The sequence below is a fragment of the Pinus tabuliformis genome, chromosome 6 (assembly GCF_031772625.1).
Source record: "Pinus tabuliformis cultivar Carrire ecotype Pingquan chromosome 6, CPIR1, whole genome shotgun sequence".
NCBI classification, from domain to species: domain Eukaryota; kingdom Viridiplantae; phylum Streptophyta; class Pinopsida; order Pinales; family Pinaceae; genus Pinus; species Pinus tabuliformis.
The window spans coordinates 715,517,959-715,541,339 of NC_142292.1; the positions used below are offsets into that span (position 1 = coordinate 715,517,959).

At 38.2% G+C, this 23,381-nt stretch overlaps 1 protein-coding gene across 2 annotated transcripts in view; it reads left to right on the forward strand.

The window, feature by feature from the left end:
• LOC149260677 (ATP synthase small subunit 6, mitochondrial-like) overlaps positions 1 to 10,397 on the forward strand; it is a 51,425-nt gene extending 41,028 nt beyond the window's left edge. Inside the window, exon 3 of one of the 2 annotated variants that reach the window (XM_089420962.1) lies at positions 9,815 to 10,168. In XM_089420962.1, coding sequence (XP_089277088.1) covers positions 9,815 to 9,905 — 91 coding nt within the window. In that variant the 3' untranslated portion in view covers positions 9,906 to 10,168. Of the gene's footprint in view, positions 1 to 9,814 lie in introns of both variants that reach the window. The other variant, XM_089420965.1, reaches the window with a different exon arrangement.
• The last annotated feature ends 12,984 nt before the right edge of the window (positions 10,398 to 23,381 follow it).

Here is a 23,381-nt window from a genome sequence, read left to right on the forward strand (position 1 = left end):
ACATTTGGAAACAAAGACTGCTGACCATTTTTGAGTACAGGCGTCTTGATCAACTCATTTTGGGCAAAGAGCTTCGTCTAGGTACAGCCGGGACCGATCAAGATAAATTTGATGATCGAAATCGAGAGGCTGTTATGCTTCTCAAGCTCTCTGTCGCTGATGATCAGTTACCACAGATCCCTTTTGGCAAGACAGCTGCTGAAATCTGGCAACAGTTGAAAGAATTGCATGAGACATCTGATAAAAGCAGAGCTTTTTTTCTCAAAAATCAGTTGTTCTCCATCATGATGGATGAACATATGTCTTTACAGGAACATCTCAACAAAATTAAAGACATTCGAGATCAGCTCGACGCCATTGGTCGGACCATGGAGGAAGAAGATATGGTAGTCATTACCCTGAAGAGTCTACCAAAATCTTATGAACACTTCATTGAAACACTCAACATTACAACCACAAATGTTGATCTGAAGTTTTCAGATTTATGTACCAAACTTCTGCAGCAAGATAGGTGGAAACAGCAGTTTGGTAGTGGTACTTCATCAGTGCCCTTGGAAAATGCATTTGCCGCAAAATATCAGTCCTCTCAGTCTTTTCAGCAGAGAGGATCATCTCAGTCTTTTGATCCTAACAGGAAGAAAAGTGTACAGTGTAATTACTGTCACAAGTTCGGTCACATGAAGAAAGACTGCAGGCAGAGGATTGCTTCTGAACAAAAGAAACAGGGAGGGTCACATCAGACAGCGAATGTTGCAGAACATTCCGAGCAGACAGATTCTGCCTTTTACGCCTTTATGGCTAAAAGGTCTTCAGAACATGTTCCTTCCTCTGCATGGTACATTGATTCTGGTGCATCACGCCACTTCTCTCACAGGCGTGACTGGTTTATTGACTTTTCACCTTTCAGTGATTCAGTTGTATTTGGTGGAGGTGAAAAGTACACTGTTGCTGGCAGGGGTACAGTTCAAATTCAGTCTGGTGGACGCACGCTCATATTTCTAAATGTATACTATGTTCCTGGTATGGAGATTAATCTGCTCTCTGTCAGTCAGATTATGAGGAATTCTCCTCAGCTTGATGTTGTGTTCAGTGCACACAAGTGTTCCATCATTGACAGGGAGACCAGTCTGATAGTTGCTACTGGCCTCGAGGACCATGGTCTATACAGGCTACTTGACACCGGTGACTTTCCAGAAGTGGCACTAGCAGCTCGTGTCTCTCCCATCAGTACTCTATGGCATCAGCGATATGGGCATCTCAATATGCAGTATCTCTCTCAGCTCTCTCGGGAGGGACTTGTGTCAGGATTACCTGATATTCAGACTCAGCAGTTGGGGGTATGCAGCGCCTGTCAAGCGGGAAAGCAACATCGGTCGTCATTCAAAAATGGAGAATCTTGGCGCGCATCCCAGGTACTTCAGTTACTTCATGCTGATATTTGTGGTCCTATGAATACAGCTTCTATAACTGCTTGCAAATACTTTTTACTTATTGTAGATGACTTCAGTCGAAAGATGTGGGTGTATTTTTTAAAAAATAAATCTGATGCTCTTAGTACCTTTCAGAAGTTTAAAACTTTAGTTGAAAACGAATCTGGTTGTAATATCATGACCCTTAGGACCGACAATGGGGGGGAATTTTGTTCCTCAGCTTTTGCCAACTTCTGTGATATTCATGGCATCAAACGTCAATTCACCACACCTTACACTCCCCAGCAGAACAGTGTTGTCGAGCGTCGCAATCGCACGGTTGTTGAAATGGCTCGTTCCATGTTACAACACCGGAGTGTTCCAAACAAATTCTGGGCTGAAGCAGTATTTACTGCTGTTTACCTTCTTAACCGATCCCCTACTCAGGCTGTTAAAGGGAAGACTCCTGAAGAAGTGTGGTCTGGTCGTAAGCCTAAGATCAGTCATCTCAAAGTTTTTGGCTCAGTTGCATATGTTTGGATTCCATCTGCTAAGCGATCTAAGTTGGATTCCAAAAGTCAGAAACTCATGATGACAGGTTACAGTGATCATCACAAGGCTTATAGGCTGATAGATATAGCCACTGGTCGACTTAGCTTCAGTCGAGATGTAGTATTTGATGAAGACAGAGGATTCTTTCAGTCTTCTTCTTCTGAGCAGCGCTCTGAGGATCCGCCTCACAGTGTTCTTCTTCCAGTCAGTCCATCTGATGGGAGGGATGATGTAGCATCAAGATTTGATACTACTCTATCTGAGCTTCCTCCAGAAGCTAATCCCCCTCTTGCTGTCCCTATTGCTCTTGAGCCTGCTTCTCTTCCTCCTGATATTGGTCCCTCTAATCCTGATATTGGTTCTTCTTCTCTTCGGCCAAAATGGTGGGCTAAAACCATAGGTGATCTCCGGGATGATGAGCTCCTTGAAGGTAGAACTTCTAGGCATAAGAACAGACAACAGTCTACAGTCAATTTTGCTCTTATGGCTAACCTTCACAGTACTTTTGAGCCTCAAACATATTCAGAAGCTAAGGGTATATCTGAGTGGGAACAGGCTATGGAAGCAGAATTTCAGAGTCTTCAGAAGAATCACACATGGACTCTTTCTGATCTTCCTGCAGACAAAAAACCCATAGGCTGCAAATGGGTGTATAAAGTCAAATACAAAGCTGATGGAACCTTAGACAAGTATAAAGCTCGGCTTGTGGCTCGAGGATTTTCACAGCAGGAAGGCATCGACTATGAGGAGACTTTTGCTCCTACAGCCAAGATGAGTACTATCAGGCTTGTGCTTGCCCTAGCAGCTCAGTTCAATTGGAAAGTTCATCAGATGGATGTAAAAAGTGCTTTCCTAAATGGTGATCTCCAAGAAGAAGTCTACATGATGCAGCCTCCAGGATTCAAGGTTGCTGGTCAAGAACAGAAAGTGTGTCGGTTAGTTAAAGCAATCTATGGATTGAAACAAGCTCCTCGGGCTTGGTACATAAAAATTGATCAGTATCTGACAGATCAGGGTTTTCAGCGCAGTCCATCTGATGCAAACCTGTATATCAAGCATACTGATGATGATATCTTGTTTGTAGTTGTCTATGTGGATGATCTTATCATTACTGGCAGCTCTGCACATTTGATCCATGGGATCAAACAAGATCTATGCAGAACTTTTGAGATGACAGACTTGGGACTTCTTCATTACTGTCTGGGGGTTGAAGTGTGGCAGATTGAAAATCAGATCTTTCTTTCTCAGTCCAAGTATGCCAAAAATCTTGTGGAAAGGTTCAGAATGCAGGATTGCAAACCGGCCACGACTCCTATGGAACCAGGGCTCAAACTTTCAGCACAGTCATCCTCTCCTCTTGTGGATGAAACTTTATTCAGGCAATTAGTGGGCAGTCTCATCTATCTTACTGCTACCAGACCTGACATCAGTTTTGCAGTAAGCTACATTTCTCGCTTTATGTCAGCTCCTAAAGCTGATCATTGGATAGCAGCAAAGCGGGTGCTACGATATGTGCGTGGTACTTCTGATTATGGCCTCTTATATACTCACAGCTCCACTCCTATTCTCAGTGGCTACACTGACTCTGACTGGGCCGGTTCGGTTGATGACCGTAAATCTACAGCTGGGTATGTGTTTAGTCTAGGATCTGGAGCTGTTACTTGGACTAGTAAGAAGCAACAGGTAGTGGCTCTCTCCTCAACAGAAGCAGAGTATCGGGGAGCAGTTAAGGCCGCCTGTGAGGCAGTTTGGCTTCGTCGTATGCTTGCAGATATGCATGTTTTTCAGACAGGGCCTACTTCTTTGTTTTGTGATAATCAGGGAGTGCTCAAACTTGCCAAGAATCCTGTCTTTCATGAACGAACAAAGCATGTGGAAATTCACTGCCACTACATTCGACAGCTGGTTGAAGACGGCTCAGTTCAGTTGCACTATGTTCCCACCACAGAGCAGCCCGCCGATATTTTTACCAAGCCTCTTGGTCCTGATAAATTTGTAAAATTTCGCGGGTCTATTGGTGTTGTAAATAGATTGAGCATTAAGGGAGGGTATTAGAATATATCTCTATATCTCTATTTAGTAATGCTCAGTCTTTTAGATGTTTCTATTCTTATTCTTTTAGCAGTTTCTTAGATGAAACTGTTTGTTCGATATTCTACATAGAAACCTGATGTTTCTATTCTTGTAAATATCTTTGTATTATCATTGAGCTGTTCGCTCCATGTGAATTAATTCATTCAACATTCTTTTAACATTCATGTTTGGTTGGCATGGAGTCATGTTGTGACCTAGTGGTTTGTATGGGATCTTGGTATCAATGTACAAATGCCTCTACAGTGGATAGATGCAGATTACTTAAGGGCAAACAATCTTGGGGCGGGAGGATTTGTAATGCCGTCATTTTCAGTTTCTCTTATGATGTCGTTAGGATGGGTTTCCAGGGTTGGTGATAACTTGGTTATATGAATAGATTCTGTTGTCAGTGGCTCAAAGGGTTTTGGAGGAGTTTTATGGGATCCGACATGGATCACTCGCAACATTTCATCATCAAGGCCAATTTCGCACAATTTATTCTTGGTTTTGCCGCATTTCAACAATTCCCATAAAACAAGGTTATTAATGAGCATATCTTAATTAAATACGCTTAAGGTGTCATTTTGGGAAGAATATTTGATGAAACACCTTAGTGTAATAACTCGTTGGAACTGGAATGTAGAGATCTACAAAATGGGATGGTAAAATGTGGCTTTAAGAGAGATTGTAGAGGCAAATTTACCATTTTCCTAGATTAAAAGTGACTTTAATTAGTTATTTAATTAAATATAAAAAGGGGAAATGCTTAATTAAGGAAAAAGGCCAAGTGACTAAAATAAAACAAAATAAAAGGTCACATAAGATAAGGACGAGATGGGAACCTTCTAGAGCGAGAAATAAAATAATAAAAAAGTGCTTTTAGAAAGCGGGAGAAGGATCCATCAAGCCTTTAAAAGGAGGGGAAGCAAATCATTTGGGACATCTTGGTTGGTTTGTATTTTGTGATTGGTGAGGTTTAGAGAACCAGGTTCTCAACTTTAGTAGGCCCAAGATGAAAGCCTAAGTTGCATTGAAACAAATATGACAATGGATACAGACACAGGGTTTGAAATCATCATCATCAATTCAACATAAACAATGTTTGATTGTTATCATCATCAATGATCATTATAACATTCAACATATCATCCAATTTTTGTTTTAGATTTCAGTTATCAACATCATCACCAAAATTAATAATGCACACTACATGGTACAAATTACAAAATGAACTATCATTGGTAGTCTACTATCATACGACATATTATGTTATTCAATGTTCATTGTTCAAAAGTTTAAAACATCATCATAAATTACATTTACATATCATCAAATATTTCTTCAAGATCCACATCTACATTTGAATCCTCTCCAGGAGTGTGAGCATTGCTGCCATGTCCACTTGAAGAAGCAATTATTGTTGCCTCCTCATTAAACAAGGTCATATGAGACATGGCATTCAACCTCATATCCAAGTTAGGCAACTCTGGTTCCACATCCCATAGTTTGGTGGGCCCAAATTTGTTTTCTTCACTCTCGTGTGACAAAAGGCGAAGGTTCGAATGAACATACACTAGTTCCTTAGCCTTCTTGGAGCCCAATCTATTTCGCTTCACTGAATGGATGAAGCCATATGTAATACTGTTCCTCTCTGTTCAAGAGGATCTAGCAACCTGTGACAAAATCTTGATGGCTAATTTTTGGATATGTGGAAGTTTCCCACCATAGTAGTTCCACTAATCAATTGGACTTAATAATGTCTTGTCCCGCATAGAATCAAGATTTGCACCCAACTCCTTTATCCCACAAAATGAGCAAATTCTAAACGAATCTGAATCCCAATATCAGGATTTACTAATAGCTTTCTTAAATCCTTGTGAGACTTTTGGGTCTTTGTTTGGTGCGGTTCTTTCTAGATTACTTAGCAACTCTGTAGAATAATACTGTGGAATCATTGCATAGGCGAAAAGGGGCAATGTGGTCATTTTGTTCCACGTTTTGGTCAATATATCTTTTACTTATTTGTAAGACTTCATCTGAGTCCTTCTCCATGGCATTTATAACCACCCTTATCTTCTCTGTCATGGAGTTAATGCCCTCAACACCTCTCCCAAATTAGGCATATCTGTGTCAAACATCTGTAGCAAATCCACAATTGGCTTAGTAAATGCCAAGGGTTACTCCATTCTATCCCACCATTCATCATCAACAACCAAACTTTTTACTGCTTGTGTTTTTTCAGTTGGGGATTGCCTCCATTGATTCCAAAGAGAACTGCATACCATTGATTGTAATGTTTATTTCACTTGCATAAGCCTTGTTAAGACTATGCCATGAGAAGCAAAACGAATCTCGACAACTTGAAAGTGCCAATGTTTTAATAAATTAAAAATCATAATTGATAGAATACCTATTATGATTCACGAATCATGACCTTTTTTTTTTGGTTTCTGAGTCTAGACTTCTGTGATCCATAATGTTTAGAAGAGATTTTTTTGGAGAGATCACATTGAGCAATTTTTCAGAGCCAATGTTTTGAACAAGAGGTCCAAAAGATGTGCTGATATTTGCCTTCAATAATTAGGCTTGCTGCTCTACACACCGTTGCATTGTCAGTTATTATTTGGACAAAATTTTCTAGCCCCACCATTTCAATCGATTCAATCAAGATGTCAACAATGAATTGAGAATCTTTCAGCTGCCTCTCACAATCCACTGCCTTAAAAATATTGCCCCCTTTGGGCTCAGAGCAATCACATTAATCATAGGCCTATTTCTTTGATCTTTCCATTCATCAGAAATGTTGGACACCCTTGAAATGCACCATGAAATACAAATGGGGTTTTATTTGGCCTCCAAATCTAACTTCTCAGCACTCAACAATGTTGTTCAAACCTTCTCATATCTAGGGCGCTTGTACCCTTTTGGGGATTCATTCATTGCTCTAATCATTTTTGCTCAGTAAGGAGATTGCAAAAGGTTGAAGGGAGGGCCATTTGCATAAATGCATTGACCTATAGCGGCATTTGCCTTCTCTCGAGCATCATTATTAAAACTCTTTTCAAACGGTCCCAAATTAGACCGCTTTGAACTAGGGCTGCCAATTCCATAGGAGGGAAGCGGAGGCTTTGATGAAGATGCGCCCAACCTTGTTGGTTGCTTGAATTGAGAATTTGCCTCGGCTTGTTCCTATATTTTGCAACATTTTCCTTTCTTAAACCTTTTCCCTCTATCCCATTCTCTTTAGGTGGGCCAGTGCATATTCAAATCCTAGTGTTTTTAACACAAGTAAATGTGCTTTAAGCTGGGTGTATGATCTTTTAAATTCCTTTTGACACTCATTGCAAACCCATGCCAATGATCCCCCTCCTTGGATCTTCCCTACAATAGTTACATATTTCCAAAGTGGTGAGTTTGTATCAACCTTAGGTGCCGATTCAATTTCTTGTTCCTCATTATGAATGGATTAACTTGAAGATGCCAGAAATGGGATGTTTCCAGTAACTTAGCAATGGATGAAATGTATCATGGCAAGAACACCTGCCACACTATAAAGGGTGAAAATTTAAGATCTATTGATGTTCAGTGAATAAATTATAGGTCATATTCAGTCCCCACTTCATTCCAAATTCTAGCAACAACTATTTTCAGAATAAGGGCTATTTTGCACACTTAATTAAAATTAAATAACTTTGAGTTGAGTAATCAACTTCTTCACAAAGGCTTTAAGTTGAACTAAATCTAAATAAATAATGTGCAATTTTTTTATTATTCTGAATGTACCTGGAGCCTGAAGTTATACCATCTGTTCATAAATAAATAATGTATTTATAGGTTCAACTTGAAAGGATCTAGTTTGTTGGATCGTAGTAAGGACACCACTGATTCTTCGGGGTTCATTTGACAGAGATATTAAAAATTTAATTAATAGTCACCCTTCTTATTGCTAATTTTATCATATAATGATGCCAGTAGAGGGTTCTTAGCCATGAATTTAGAGGGGTTTTATTTACAACAGTTCTGAAGTATGTGGTTGAAAGTAATGGGAACATCTTATACGTGTAACACTTCGTCAATGAAATGAAAGGGCTTTGTAAGTTTGTAGTTTCTCATTACGTGACACGAGGACAGACCGGTCACTCGCTGAGTTGGCCTTACTTCGTCTATAAGCCTGGAACAAGGGGTAGGTTTGACCCTCATTTTATTCAAGGCAGAGACAGACACAGAAGCGGGGAAGCCCATTCCGCCATGAGAAATAAATCCTATAATGATCATGTTGGTTGGACAATGAACTTACAGAAGATCTCCCACGTGATGATTACGGTTGGCCAATCCAATATCAAGGTAGTTGTTCCTTTCCCTCCAGAGAGGGAGGAAGGTAGGGAGACTGAGAGAATAAGCCGTCTGCCTATGAATATTAGCTAACTGGCCACTGACTGTCACTGATTGAAGGCACATATTTTGCTCTTACCTCTTCCCTGGCAATAATATTGAGTCCAAGCTCTCCTTGAGACAGCCTCCTCCAACCCCAAGCAGTGACGGCCTCCTTCGGGAAATGAATGTTGACGACCTCCTCCAACAATGAAATGGGGTGATATAGGTTAAGAGGGGGGTGGGCCCAAAAACACAAAAACTCTGTGACTTTTCCTACGTTTTATGGGCGGATCCGTTTCTGAAAATCCAGAAAAGGATCGCAATTTTACGTGATACATTTTCGGATTTTTGGAAACTGATCCAAAAAAATTTACAAACATCCGAAACGTTTCGGAACTGGGATCTGGCGTGACTGAAAATGTGAAATGGCTACGAAACATTACAGTGGCGTTTCACCGGCAAATCGTACGTGTTTCTGTTTCCGAAATGCTGAATGGCGTTTTTGGGGTTGGAGGGATGTTTCCGGTAACCTAGATGAAAACCCTTCTGGTGATTTGGTGAGAGTGGACGAAAATCCATCTCATCCCTTGGTGAATTCATTCAGAATTCAAAGGAGTGCTAATCAGTTGCAGTTGCAGTTTGGAGGTCAGATCCAGTGTCGCAGTAGATGATCCAGTTTGCAGCAGCTCAGAGAGTTTTATCTCAACATTCTTCCATTATTTGTATGGACATGTAATATCATATTTATATTAATATAAATAAACTGAGATCTTCTGCATCTGTTTTATATTGCAATTGCCATGTTTGATATTAATTTTGTTGGAGTTTAGAGTGATTATTAATTTCTGATTTTTATGTTGGCGATTGCTCTGGTGGTATAAATTGATAAATTTCCATTAAGACGGGATATTATACCTAAGGTTGATGTGACACATGTCAGCCCAATGTAATATTTCAAAAAAGTTAAATTAATAACAATGCAGTTTGAAGAGATGTGTAACATCTAATGTTATGGTGGATGTGTAAACCCCGACTTATGATGGATCTACACTGCTCTTAACATGATTGTTTCTATCTTTGATTGTACCGAGATAAATGAGGTGTATTCTCCAGCCTAGGAGATGTGTAATGTCCATGCATAAAGATGATCTGACATGTGTCATAAGTCAGCTCAATATAATCTGTTAAAAAAACATAACAGGAAATCTCAAGAAATACACACACAGATTTGTGGAGGATATTTTCAACACACAGAAATTTGCGTGTTAACCTCTTTTTGATCCCTGTCAGTTTTAATAGATCTAGAGTTAAGGTGGATATAGAGCCTAGAGTAATATTTATTTACCATTTAATGTGTCATATGTGGTCAGCTGTTTCTAATCTGCTAGCTATTGGTTACTGTTCAGCACAATTGGTTATGTTAGACAGCTTTTATCTATCTGGAGGAACCCAGATATCTCCGGGCTATTCTTGAGTCTTCGTGTTGATATTGCTTAGATATGAGCATATTTCCGTCTCTGGTAACATGTCATGTTCTTGCTGTTAGTTTCAAATCCATTTTTGTTGTCGGGGTTTTATTTCTTACAATGCTTTAAATTATAGTGTTTGGCACACGTTATATTTTTCCAATTGCACTTCTCTTCGGTGGAGTTAATTGTGTATATTTGCTCTACTGTCTCTGGCAATAACAAAAACATTTTTTATAATGTGTACAGGTGAAATCTATCAAGCAAACCATGCTAGATCTCAATGGCTTTTAACATGGATAGTTTTATTTCTCTGGTGTCTGTTCTGTTGAAGGTGAATTCAGATCCTTGGATTTTTTCATTTATCTGGTTCTCTCAACGGATCAAATAAAATTCTGATTAAGATTCTTACTAGGTAATTGTAAACTTTCAGATTCTCATGGAAATACTGTGAAAATTATGAGTTTGACAATTGTTGAATGTTCCTCGAGTTTTATGGTAATATAATACATTTTCTCATTTAGCTCAGAAGTTTATAATCAATTTACATTAGTTATTTTCTTGTTAGTGTAAAAAAATTCTTTCGATATTGGGGTAATCCATATTCTATGAATCTCAATTTAAATCTCAGTAATAATTAGATTTTTGTTTTTTAAGGATTGCAAATGTTCCTTAAAAAATGCAATGATTTGGTTATTTCGACCCCCGCTAGCGTTGGAAGATGGTATGCAAATGTTCCTTAAAAAAATGCAATGATTTGGTTATTTCGACCCGCTAATGTTGGAAGATCGAATGTACATACATTCATAAAGATGGTATGTTTTAGCTTGTACTGGGCACAGTTGCTAATATAAATTTATTGAGAGATACTGATGACAAGGGAGGAAAACGGACATTCTTGTACTTAAACAATATCTTGTAAAGAATCAGAATGGATAGATAGTACAATCACATGCCGAATACTTTACTTAAACCAATAACTGAAATATGATACTCCTTCCCTGTTTATGAGGTCAGTGAACTGCAGAGAAGCACTATTTTCAAGTCGAATTACCCTCTTTTTTTTGGAAAGAGAGTCCAACTCCTGGATTCTCTTCCAAATTATATAGAAGGCTCAAATAATGCTTACTAAAAATAGTAGAAGGCCGTTACCTTCTGTGCTGATATTCTTAATTCCATTTTCCATATAATAATGTTTTACCTAAGTGAAGATAACTCTTATGTTTATTATGTTTGTTAGTCTTTTTAAAATATATTTGTTCATAATTGTTATCTCAACTACCTTTGTTGGTCTTGTGAAAATCCAAGCACTTTCTACAAGGGTTCATTTCATATATTAACGTAAAATAAAACCTTTGTGCTTTTGAACCTTATCTATTGTGTATGGAGTTCATTGTTTTGATTTTCACAAAACAAGGAATTTTTTTCTCATCTGTTGTGTGTGGAGGTCATTGCATTGAATTTTTTTAAAATATATTTATTCATAATTGTTATCTCAACTACCTTTGTTGGTCTTGTGAAAATCCAAGCACTTTCTACAAGGGGTCATTTTATATATTAACGTAAAATAAAACCTTTGTGCTTTTGAACCTTATCTATTGTGTGGTCTTGTGAAAATCCAAGCACTTTCTACAAGGGGTCATTTTATATATTAACGTAAAATAAAACCTTTGTGCTTTTGAACCTTATCTATTGTGTGTGGAGTTCATTGTTTTGATTTTCACAAAACAAGGAATATTTGTCATTGTTTTGATTTTTTTTTAACGGAAAGGGGAAATTTTCTTTTCTGGTTTGATATGAGCATCTATCAGTTTAGCTAATCCTTCTTGGGTCTGTAAGAATTAAATTGTAAGATTGCAATTGCAAGCAATCTGGACTTTCTACTCAGGTAGCTCTTGTTGGGCTATTGCTGTTTGTCATTCACATCAAATTATCCATTAGCTTTGCAGTCAAATCCCATCAAGATTAAAAAATGTCATTTAGTCCATTTGAGCTGCAATCGTATCCTGATTTATGGTGTTAATATAATGTGTCTTCCAATTTGTTTCAAGTTGAGCAGTTGTGGGTGTCAATTTCATGTCATACAATTTTCTCTGAATTATTTACAAACTTCAAATTTTGGTTAAGTTTCAGCAACAAACATATTCACATCACAATCAATCAAATGTTATATCATCATATTTTATTGTTTCACTTAGTTTATGTAACTGTTTTGAAAACTAAATAAAGATTTGTTTTGGTTTGGCAAACAGATGTTTTCTCATGTATGTTTGTTTTTTGTTTTTAATTGAAAGTTCGGCATTGGTGAGGTTACATCATGGTCATGTTTAAGAATAACACCCATATAGAGCTTGGAATTGAACCAATGACTTAACATCGAGGAGTACTTTAAGAATGCACCTGTTCACAGTATATTTAAGGCCCAGTGGATAACTCATGTTCTCATGTTAAAAGCTATATGCACTTGCAATTTTCTTTGAGTTATTTGCAAACTTGAAACTATTTTGTCCAGCGATAAATAATTCAAACTTGAAACTATTTTGTCCAGTCATGTTTTATGGTTTGTATTATTTATCCGAGATGCTCATTCTACAACCCAGTATGAGGGGATGTGTAAGTTTGTCCGTCAATCCATCTGTCCGTTGAGTTGACACTTGTCCCTTTAAAATAAAAATTAAAAATTATGCTCTAAATAGAAAAATATTGTTGGCTATAATAAAAGGAATGAATATTTTGTAAAGTAATTAGAAGTAGAAAAAATAGGTGAGTTTTTATGTGTAAAACGTTTATTTGGTCCTGTGGTTTTGTATACACTCTATATAGCATTTAAAAATACAATTTAAACAATGGGAAATAACATATTGTATTTTGCATTCTAAAGAAATTTGATCTCTCAGCTCATATTAACTTTCTTTAAATAGATCTATGCTGGTTTATAATCAAGTGTTATACCTTTTTTTATTCTTCCACTTGGTTTATATAGCTGCTTACAAAACTCAATAAAAATTTGTTTTGGTTTGTGTTCACGCACTCTCATTAAAATGCTTTATATTTTGGTGTACTGGTCTATATGGTGTAATCTTCACTAAGTGTCAAGCTTTCCATTAAACAATGGTTATTACCTTAATTATTGTTTCATTTATCATTACAACGATTATTGTTTCATTTATCATTAATAGTTATGACTTTCCATTAAACAATGGATTACCTTCATGATTGTTTCATTTATCGTTACAATGAGTAATGAATAGGTATCTTTTATTTCATTCTGCTCTGGTTCATTAAAAATTATATTAATTGTATTATAGCTATATAAAATTCGGAATTGGTTGGATTTGTTTTCATTAAACAATGGTTATTCCTTTCATTATTGTTTTATATATCATTATAATGGTTGATGAATAGTTATGATTTATTTGATTCGGTTAGGCTTCATGTTAATAATTATATTAATTGCATTATAAGTATATAAATATTGGAAAGGGTTGAATTTGTTTTCGGTTAATATTAAAATTAGACATTTTTTAAAACTTTCTTAAAGATAATTTGAGGTTTACAATTTCAAATTACGTTGAAATAACAGATTCAAATGCTAAATGAAGTTCAGACTATTATTATTATTTATCTATTTTTATTCTTTTGTTAGTTATATATATATATATATATATATATATATATATATATATATATTTTTTATTTTTATTTTTAATTTTGATTTATAATTTAAATAAAATGATGGTTTTTTTCTATATATATATTTAAATTAAAGTATACTTTTAAGTAAAAGAAAAATTACATTTTGATAGTGTTATTGGAGACTTGTAGAATGAAAATTCAATTTAATAGTTAACCAAATCTTCGAAAGTATTTGGTTTTATGGTATTGGTTACTTCTTTAAATATACAAGATAGTTTACAAACATGACTAGAAATAGATTTAGCGTGCTCAATGTAAATATTTATTTGTAATGCAATGAAGTAATTTGATATGATGGAATTGACCCCTTTATATCAATTGACTAAGTAATTATGTTAAGTAATTATGTTATTGTTATATTGTAACTTATTTAAACATGGTCAAATATTATTTTATTAATCACTTATATTAATATAACTCACATCAGGTAGTTCTATATTTCAACATCCTTTAGATGTTTCTTGTAGACAAAAAATGCTTGTATTGAGTAGGTTCCATGAAGATGTCTTGTAACCTTTATAAAGGCGTGTTGAGCTAAATACTTGTTCTCAAGTTCCAACTCAAACGACCATTTATGTTGAACTACATCCACAATGCAATATCAAGCTGTTTTGTGATTTGCGGGTATGATTTCCAAGATTCACAAGATTCCAAACTATTTTGGCAACCATCCATGTTGGGTTGTATATACATTAGATCTCTTCATTGTTTGCAAAGTGTGGGTCTTTTTAAACATGATAGTATCATATGTTTTTATTATTCTATGTTTTGATCAAAGGTTAAATGCTTTTTTCTACATCAAATGAAATATTGATACAAGGTTTAACATAAAATGTTCCTATGAAAATATCTTAATTGTTGAATCACTCAGATAGCTAGTGAAGATGCTCACCCGTAAAACAAAACAGAATGGAACCACTGGCACCATTCATTTCTCAAATCTATAACCTATTGCAGTGCCCTTGCTTTCGAACAAAATATCGATATTATTAATGTTAATATTACACTTGTTGAAAATAAATATTGGAAATAATGTAACTTATACAATATTTTTCTTTCACTGGTTTTTGAAATGAAACAAAAAAAATGAAATCTTTGAACATACATCATATTCAAATCTTTGAAAAATGCCTTTAAATTTGTGTCGCCTATGATATACAAGTCATCTTTTCCTCTTAGACATATATGCTAAGGTATACAAAATGATTCTATTAGGGTTTTTTATGTCTAAATTATGTAGATGTTTGTACCCTCCTCAATTTGATATGACAGCTACAACATTTATGTTGGTTCACTCCCATTCTTTAAGAATAGTCAATGGCAACAAAATCATGACATGAATTGAATTTTGAATGATACTTGTTTAACTAGCGGTGGTTGCGTTGTATCCCAAGCTAGAGTAGAAATAACTTTCATATTCCGGTTTGTCTTAACTGTGATGATTCTCTTCTTGACAACAATGGATGGCTCTAATTGTGGTAGTCTTAATCTTTGTTTTTATCTCTATAATGGCAAGAGTTTATCTTTAATATGACAACTTTTTATATATTTAATATGGTGACCTCTTTAAATTGAGAATTTATATGACTAAATTCTTTTCTATCGGTAAATATTATGGAATCAAGACATTTTCATCTGTTAATTTTTCAAACTAGTATAATTTACTCCCATAATGATTTTTTTCCCAAAAACAAATATCCTTTGGTTATAATTCTTGATCTAAATTTGTGTGATTTTACAAATATCAAAAAATTCAAATATTTATCTTTCAATAATATAATCTCTCTCCCTCTCTCTATGTGTGTGTATGTGAGGTTTTTATGCTTCGTTGACAACCCCCTTGAATCTCACAGGGTAGGTGAGATAGTGGGATAGAGCTCGATGCTTTTTGTTGTAAGTGTTGGACAATTGACATTGTTTGGATGACTAACAGCTACAAGTGTGTTGGCATTGATGTCAACAATCATGTCAATCATACTAGCATGGATGTTTGTGGCAGCAGATGTTAGCTTTGATGTCCACTAGGCTAGCTGTGATGGCAACATATGTGTCAAGCTGAAGGGGAGTCCCATGGTTGTTGCAGTTTCTGGTAGAAAATCACCATAGTAGCAGGATTATTGGAGAAGCCATAAAATGGTGACTATGGTGTTGATTTGGGGTAGCATCGGATGTGTTCTAGCCATTAGAATTGGTGGAAGGGCTAAAGCACATGAGATCTCCAAGACCCAGAAATGGTTTGGGAAATTCTACCTGGTTAGAGAGATATTAAAATAATTAATATTTTTAATGAAAGTTCCTAAGTCTAAAATTAGGAAAATTAAAATATTAATGGGTGTTAATATAAAACTGGGTGAGAATGTTCTAATGACATGGATCAAGCCAAATCTAATCTTAGCTGTTGATTAGAGACTTAATCTCCGGCGTTGAAGACTCAATAGAAAAAATATAGAGGAGGCTTGAGGGTCAGTTGGAGATATACGAAGATTGATAAGTCAGTTCGATTTTCTGGAGTGGGGTTTGTTGAGAAAATTCGAACAAGTGATTTGAGTTGCAGCAAGGGGCAGTGAGTGCATAGCAGAGAGGCAGAGGTAATGCCGAAAGGCTAGTGCAGTGATTGAGGAGGCTACAAAAAGCCAGTAACAGCCACGCAAAGGGCCAAAGCGATTGCGTAGAGGCTAGCAGGGCCTGCGTGGGTGACGCAGAAGGCCAAAGAGCCACCACAGAGCAACAAAGGGCTGACGTTGGAGGTTCCAGAGCTATGTAGAGGCTAGGAGGGCTGACGTAGAGCCTCAGAGAAGTGTTGGAAGTATTTTCATGGAGCAAACTTGCTAAATATCTACTTTCGAAGAGAGGTATTACTGCCAGATAGATATCTTTGTTGGGTAAGCCAGTTTAGCACCCTAGTTGTACTCAAGAAAGTTACTTAATAATAAAACCCTAAAAAATGCTGCACTGGGTTTCCCAAGTTGGGTTTTTCCAGGAACGATTATCCAAAAGTAATGGTGTCCCTTGTGTGTTTTTCTGTTATTTCAGTTGATGATTTGTAGATGGTTGAGACTACATTTGTGTTTATTTTCAGTATTTATATGGTAGTTATTTAAAGGAATAAACAAGTAGGTGAAATAAACCAGATAATGTAGGAAGAATTTCCGACGTGTTAGACTTAGAAATTTCAACATGGTATCAGAGCATTGCAGATCACAGGAGAGTTGAAGCCACTAGCTGAATTAGAAAATTTGCAGTAGAGACAACAGTTCTGAGAGACAGAGTTGTTCCTATGCAGAAAGCAGTAGAGAAGGAGTGACACAGAGGGTCTGCGTCATCATTTCGAGCCAGAGAAAGGGCCAACACAGAGGCAGAGAGAGGTAGAAGAGGCTCACGAAGAGCCACATCTTCCTACTTAGTTAAGTAGGCTTGACACAATTGGCGAGAGGAGCAATTAAGCCTTTCTTGGATTGCACAGAGCTAAGAGGTTCAATTTCTTCAGTCGCTGGGGCCTAGGGAGCTGTGGGCAGATTATGGATTGGGAAGCTGGTGGGGTGTTATTGCTGTCGAAATAGAACAATACCTAATGAAATGGATCAAGGTAGAAGGAGCTGCTGCCTTAAGGGATTTCTAGCCAAGAAATCCAGATCCGTGTTGCAGGTGCAAAGAGGTCAGAGAGGAGCAGTTCGACAGTTGGCAGGAGGATTTCCAGGAGGGAAATCGCGACTCATAGGGAGTCAAGGAGAAAACTTCCAGGAGGAAAGTCGAGACTCAGAGGGAGTCTTGGAGAAGAGCGGAGATGGAAATGAATAGGCTGAGGGATCAGGACAGGTTGGACGGGGCCTCCAATTTTTTCATCTGGAAGGCCAGAATCCTGTATGTTCTGGATAGACATCGCATCAAGGGCTTTGCGTTGAGAACCGTGGCTATCCCAATCGACCCAGTTGATAATGAAAGGTATGAGGACGCAATGGCCAAGGCAAAGTGCATAATCTTTGATGGGGTCAAGGATCATGTATTACAACATATTGCCGAAAAGAACACGACAAAGGAGATGTGGGATACCTTGACGAGATTGTATCAAGGCACTTCCGTGCAGAGGAAGATGCTACTGGAGAATCAGATGCGGTCATACCAGATGCAAAAGTGGGAGAAGATAGATCTGTACCTCAGCAAGTTGCAGGGGATTCGTGACCAACTTACTTTCATAGGGGCCACGCCAGATTAGGAGTTCATGGTGAGGATCGCCCTGAATGCAATGTTCGAGGATTGGGAGACATTTGTCCAAAGCATTTTGGTAGAGTGACTCTTCCAGGATGGGAAGAGATGTGGGAAGCTCTTTGCCAAGAAGAGATCAGGCGGCTGACCAAGGCAGGGAGTAGCAGCAAAGGAGGTCGAATCAAGAAAGAGGAGGAAGAGGTTGCAGCTCTAGCATCTGTGGGACAACAGGGGAAGAAAAAGGACATCTCCAAGATAAAGTACTTTCATTATGGGGAGATGGGTCATTATGCAACCCAATGTTCTAGGAAGAAGAATAAGGGAGAGGCTTCTGACTCCAAGGCAGCTCCAGCTAAGGCGGAGAAAGAAGTCGAGACATATGACGACTGTGCCATGAGTGCTCATGCACCTTTAGTGATTTGATATTCACCCTATGAGTGCCATCAGTTAAAGATTTATTAAACTAAAGGTATTACAGACTCATGTGCTGGTGGGTGTATTCTGTGTTATTGAAACAACGAATCTATCAGATTGCCAATACACAAAAAATGAAATGGAAAGACAGTAGAGAAATACAGTGAGCAACACAAAGACACAAACAATTTTAATAAGGAGTTCACCCTATTCTCCAGGGCTACGTCTCCGGTCCAACTTTAGTGGTGGCCTTGTTTTATTGTGTCTTTCAGCAGAGAAAATTACAATACAGGGACTCAATATGAGTTCTCCTGAAGTAGATTTTGCTTGGCAGGGTGGTTCTTGGATTCCCCAAGCCACTCGGAGTACACAGACTCTTCTTCTTCCTACCAGCTCTGTGACCCTTGGTCTACAGTGGAAAGAGCCAAATGTGATGCTCAGTCCAGACAGATTCCTCTATGGGAAGGCTTGAATCTTCAAGCTCTCTGGTGCTCGACGTTGCCTGTGGTCAGCTCGGCCCTCTGTCTCTTCTGCTTGGCTTTACTATTCTCTGTGTTCAGTCCTCCTCTCAGGGTTCACTATTCACTGTCTCTCTTGGTCGCTTGGATTCTCCTCAATTCGGATTCCCAATCTGACTGATTCGACTGTCTCTGTTCATGGCTTTAGCCATTCGATCCCTATGCCTGTTCGGTTCCTCTTCCGCTTGTCGACTCGCCTTCTACAGCTGCGCTTGGAGTTCCCTGCGTTTGGCATCATCATGAACGCTCAAGGAGTGGCCACTTGTCCTCCTCTAAATGGTGCCAACATGCTTTGTCGATTCATTTCTTCGGTTATGACGTGGATGCGTTCTTCCTCCATCGTGGCAGCCAAAAGGATTCCAAATCTCTTTAGAACGCGGCTTAATTCCCCGTCGATTCCCCTTCTTTCCATCGAGCGCAATCTCAGCCGTTCGATTTTGGCCCTCCAGATCCAACGCCATACACACGTTTCGCGCGGTTGACTTGCTCCACTGATAGCGCGTGATCAACGACGGTTTTCTCTCACCTCCGCCTGCCACGCGTCGATCGGTGTATGGAATCGCTCCGCTCCTGTCCAAAACCTCTTACCATTCAAGGGCACCCCGATCAAAACCACCGGTTTCTAGAGCGCGGGTCCCGCCTTTGTATTTTAGCGCTTTTACCTTTTCCCGCCCGCAGTCCTCCAGTTCCCCCATGCGACCGGGTGCTCGAGCTTTCCCATTTTGGCCCTGTTCGCTAAGCGCTAATCACGCATCAAAAACTTCGCCCTTTTCCCATTCCAGGGCTCCCAAGCGTTGCTTTGGCCTCCTGCGCGGTCTCCATGGGCCTCGGTCAACGCGCTTTGACCGAGGTCCTCGTCGTTCCACGTCGGCTGCCATGGCCACTGGTTCAGGGTGTTTTTGACACTGTTTTGGATTTCCTTAGAGATTTGTTCGACTTGATTCAGTCATGGTTCTTGACAGCCTTTCTATAGATCCAATTCGGATCATGGCCTCCCTACTGAAAAATATTTTGGACCACCAAAAGTTGGTTTTTAAGCATCGACTAAGTGAGGACACTGTTTCTTCACTTGTCCAATCTCAATCCACCTTGCGCTGCTCGGCTTTGAACCTTTGAGCCTAATCCTGAGGTACTCAACTTCTCCCCTGCGTGTTGTCCTCACCTTCCTGTCTAGCACCGTGTCTGCCTGCGACTCATTGAGGTATTCAGGTAGCAGGTCATCAATAGAAGGCAATTGACTTTTCTCTTCAGAGTCCTTAATCATTGAAGGTTCAAACACTCCGCATTTACCACTAAGTAGATGTGCATGTAAGCTGGTAGATCAAGGCGAAACAAATTTTCACCAATCTTCTCAAGTATCCTGAAAGGTCCATACCTGATAGGCTTTAGCTTTTTACCTTCACCTTGCATCCTGTCCTTGCTGATATACAACCAGACTTGGTCTCCAACTTGAAAACTATGCTCCATCCGATGCTTATCATGCCTAGCCTTATACTTGGCCTGGGTATTTTCTAACTGTTCCCGTACTCCCTGATGGATCTCATGGATCTGTTCAATGAACCTGGTTGCGTTATCCACATCACTGTGCCCATCAACCATGGTATCTTTACCAAAGACAAAATCCAAAGGGGACCTTGGTGTGAAACCAAAGCAGGGCTCAAAAGGAGATCTCTGTGTAGAAGAGTGTTTGGCTCTGTTGTAAGCATGCTGCACATAACACAAGTGTTCATTCCAAAGCTTAGGATGTTTATTGCAATATCCTCTCAGTAATTGGATCACAGTCCTGTTTACTACTTCTGTCTGGCCATCTGTTTGTGGATGAAAAGCTATGCTTTTATTTAACTTGGTGTCCATCAGTTCCCACAGACTAGACCAAAACTTGCCCACAAATCGGGTGCCTTGATCAGATATAATGAAAGTGGGTAATTCGAAATGAACCCATACATGTTCAAATAACAATTTTGCAGTCTGTTTAGCTGTGACCTGTTTACTACAAGGTATCAAAATGCACATTTCGCTGAACCTATCCACAACAACGTATAAATAATCATGACCTTTCCTAGATTTAGGTAGTCCTCCTACAAAATCCATGGAAACACTTTCCCAAGGGTGAGAAGGGACTGGCAATGGAGTGTACAAGCCTAGGTTTCTATTGCTGGGCTTGCTTTTAGCACACATGGCACACCCTCTTACATATCTAGAAACTGTCTCATTCATTTTCGGCCAATAACAGAATCTTTGCAGCTGTGAAACTGTTTTGCTTACCTCAAAGTGACCTGATATCTGAGAAGTGTGTGCTTTCCTAATTATCTTTATCATCTCAGTTTGTGGAATGCAGAGTTTCCCACAATGGTATAAGAGTCTGTCCTTTACATGATAGTCCAATTCTCCTACTCTTTTGCCTTGACTCAAAGTTGCATATACATCTTTAAAATCCATATCCTAAGCATATTGTTCTATATAGATTTCGTGTAGTACACAATTATGCTTAAGTATGGTAGATGCATTTAAAATGGGTCTAGATAACATGTCTGCAACCTTGTTATGTATGCCCTTTTTATATCTGATGACTAAGTAAAACTGTTGTAGAAAACCCATCCACCTGTAATGTCTTGATTGTTGCAACTTAGTTTTAGAGTGTAGATATTGAAGTGGCTGATGATCAGTATGTATTACTGTCTCTTTTCCCATTAAATAATGTTTCCACTTTTTCACACTCTGAACTAATGCATACAATTCTTTATCATATGTAGGATAGTTAACTACTGTAGGATTAAAAGTCTCAGAATGATAGCATATGGGTTTGCCGTGCTGTGTCAACACTGCTCCCATGGCATAGTCACTGGCATCAGTTTGGATCTCAAATGATCTTTGCAAATCTAGCAGTACTAGTACAGGTGTTGTACTTATTTTCTCTTTCAAGGTGTTGAAGGATTTCTAATGTTTGCCTCCCCATTGAAACACCTTATTCAATCCTGTTAAAGCATGTAAGGGAGTTGCAATCGTGGAGAAGTTAGAGATGAACTTCCTCCAATATTGTGCTGCTCCTAAGAAGCTTCTCACTTCTGTAGCAGACTTGGGTTTAGGCCAGTTTACAATCACTGCCACTTTAGAGGGATCTATTTTCAATTCACCTCCCCATACTATGTGACCCAAGTAGTTTAGAAATGTTTTTCCAAATTCACATTTTGAGAGTTTAACATAAAGTTTTTCTCTTTTCAAAACATCTAATGTCTGCGTAACATGCTTTAGATGTTCTTCCCACGTTTTTCTAAAAATAAGAATGTCATCCAGATACACAATAACAAAATCATCAAGAAAAGGTCGGAGTACATCATTTATTAATCTCATGAAAGTAGTAGGAGCATTAGTTAAGCCAAAAGGAATAACTAGCCATTCATACAATCCCTGCTTCGTTTTGAAAGCAGTTTTCCATGCATCTTGCTCTGCAACTCTGACATGATGGTATCCACTGTGCAAATCCAGTTTGGTGAAATAAACAGCTTCTTTTAATTGATCTAAGAGATCATTTATGCGAGGAAGGGGATAACGATTCTTGATTGTTATCTTATTCAGTGTTCGATAATCAATGCACATTCTCCACGAGCCATCTTTCTTTCTTACCAAAACGATTGGTGACCCACATGGTGATGTGCTAGGCTTGATGAAGCCCTTCTCAAGCAACTCCTGCACCTGCTTTTTTATTTCAACATTCTCTAAAGAAGACAACTTGTACATCCCAATGTTAGGCAATGGAACATCTTGCTGTAAAATAATATCATGTACTATTCCCTTTTTGGGTGGCAGACCTTTAGGTTCTTGAAACAAGACATCATACTCTGAAACAACCTTTTCTATATCAGCGTTTTGTTCAGCATTACAACCCTCAAATACATTGGTTTTATCAAGTTTCTTTTCCTTTACAACCATCAGTAAGAATTGTTTGCATGAATTAATCATTCTTTTCATCTGTCCTGAGTTTATGAGAGTATATTTATTCTTGAGCTTATGAGCTCTTACAAAGTATTCGATTCCATCTTTAACCAGTGGATACTTGTTCTCAACTCTATAGAAAATAGAATTTCTATCGTACAAGTAAGGACTTCCTAAAACAATTCCACATATATCCAAAGGAATTATGTCTAACTCAACCTCATCTACAAAAGCTGACCCAAAAGAAAACTTGAGTTTGCACTGTCTAGTCACTTGTAGTTGTGCTTTATCATTCAACCATCCTAATGGGTATGGTTTCTTGTGAGGTGTAGTTGCTAATCCCAATTTCTTTACAATTGCTTCAGAAATCAAATTTACTTGAGAGCCATTATCAAACAAAGTACCAATCTTTTGATTTTTGGAAATAACTCGAATATGGAAAAGCTAATGTCTTTTTCTCTCATTTTCTTCATCAATAACAGATTGAGCAAAATTACTAGTAGATGCTTCAGAATTCTTGCCTTTTATACTTGTGGCTGCTATGGTTGTTCATCTCCCAAGTCTGACCCCAAATCTCTTTGAATAGCTGCAACTGTCTTCTTCTTCTTGCCCTCAGATTTCTTAGGTCTCAGTTGGATGCAAAATCCAACAATGCTCATAATCATGCCCCTCCTTTTTACAGTGAGTGCATGAAGCTTTGGCTTTCTATGCAGTGTTAGCCTTCCTTGCTTTCCACTTCTGTT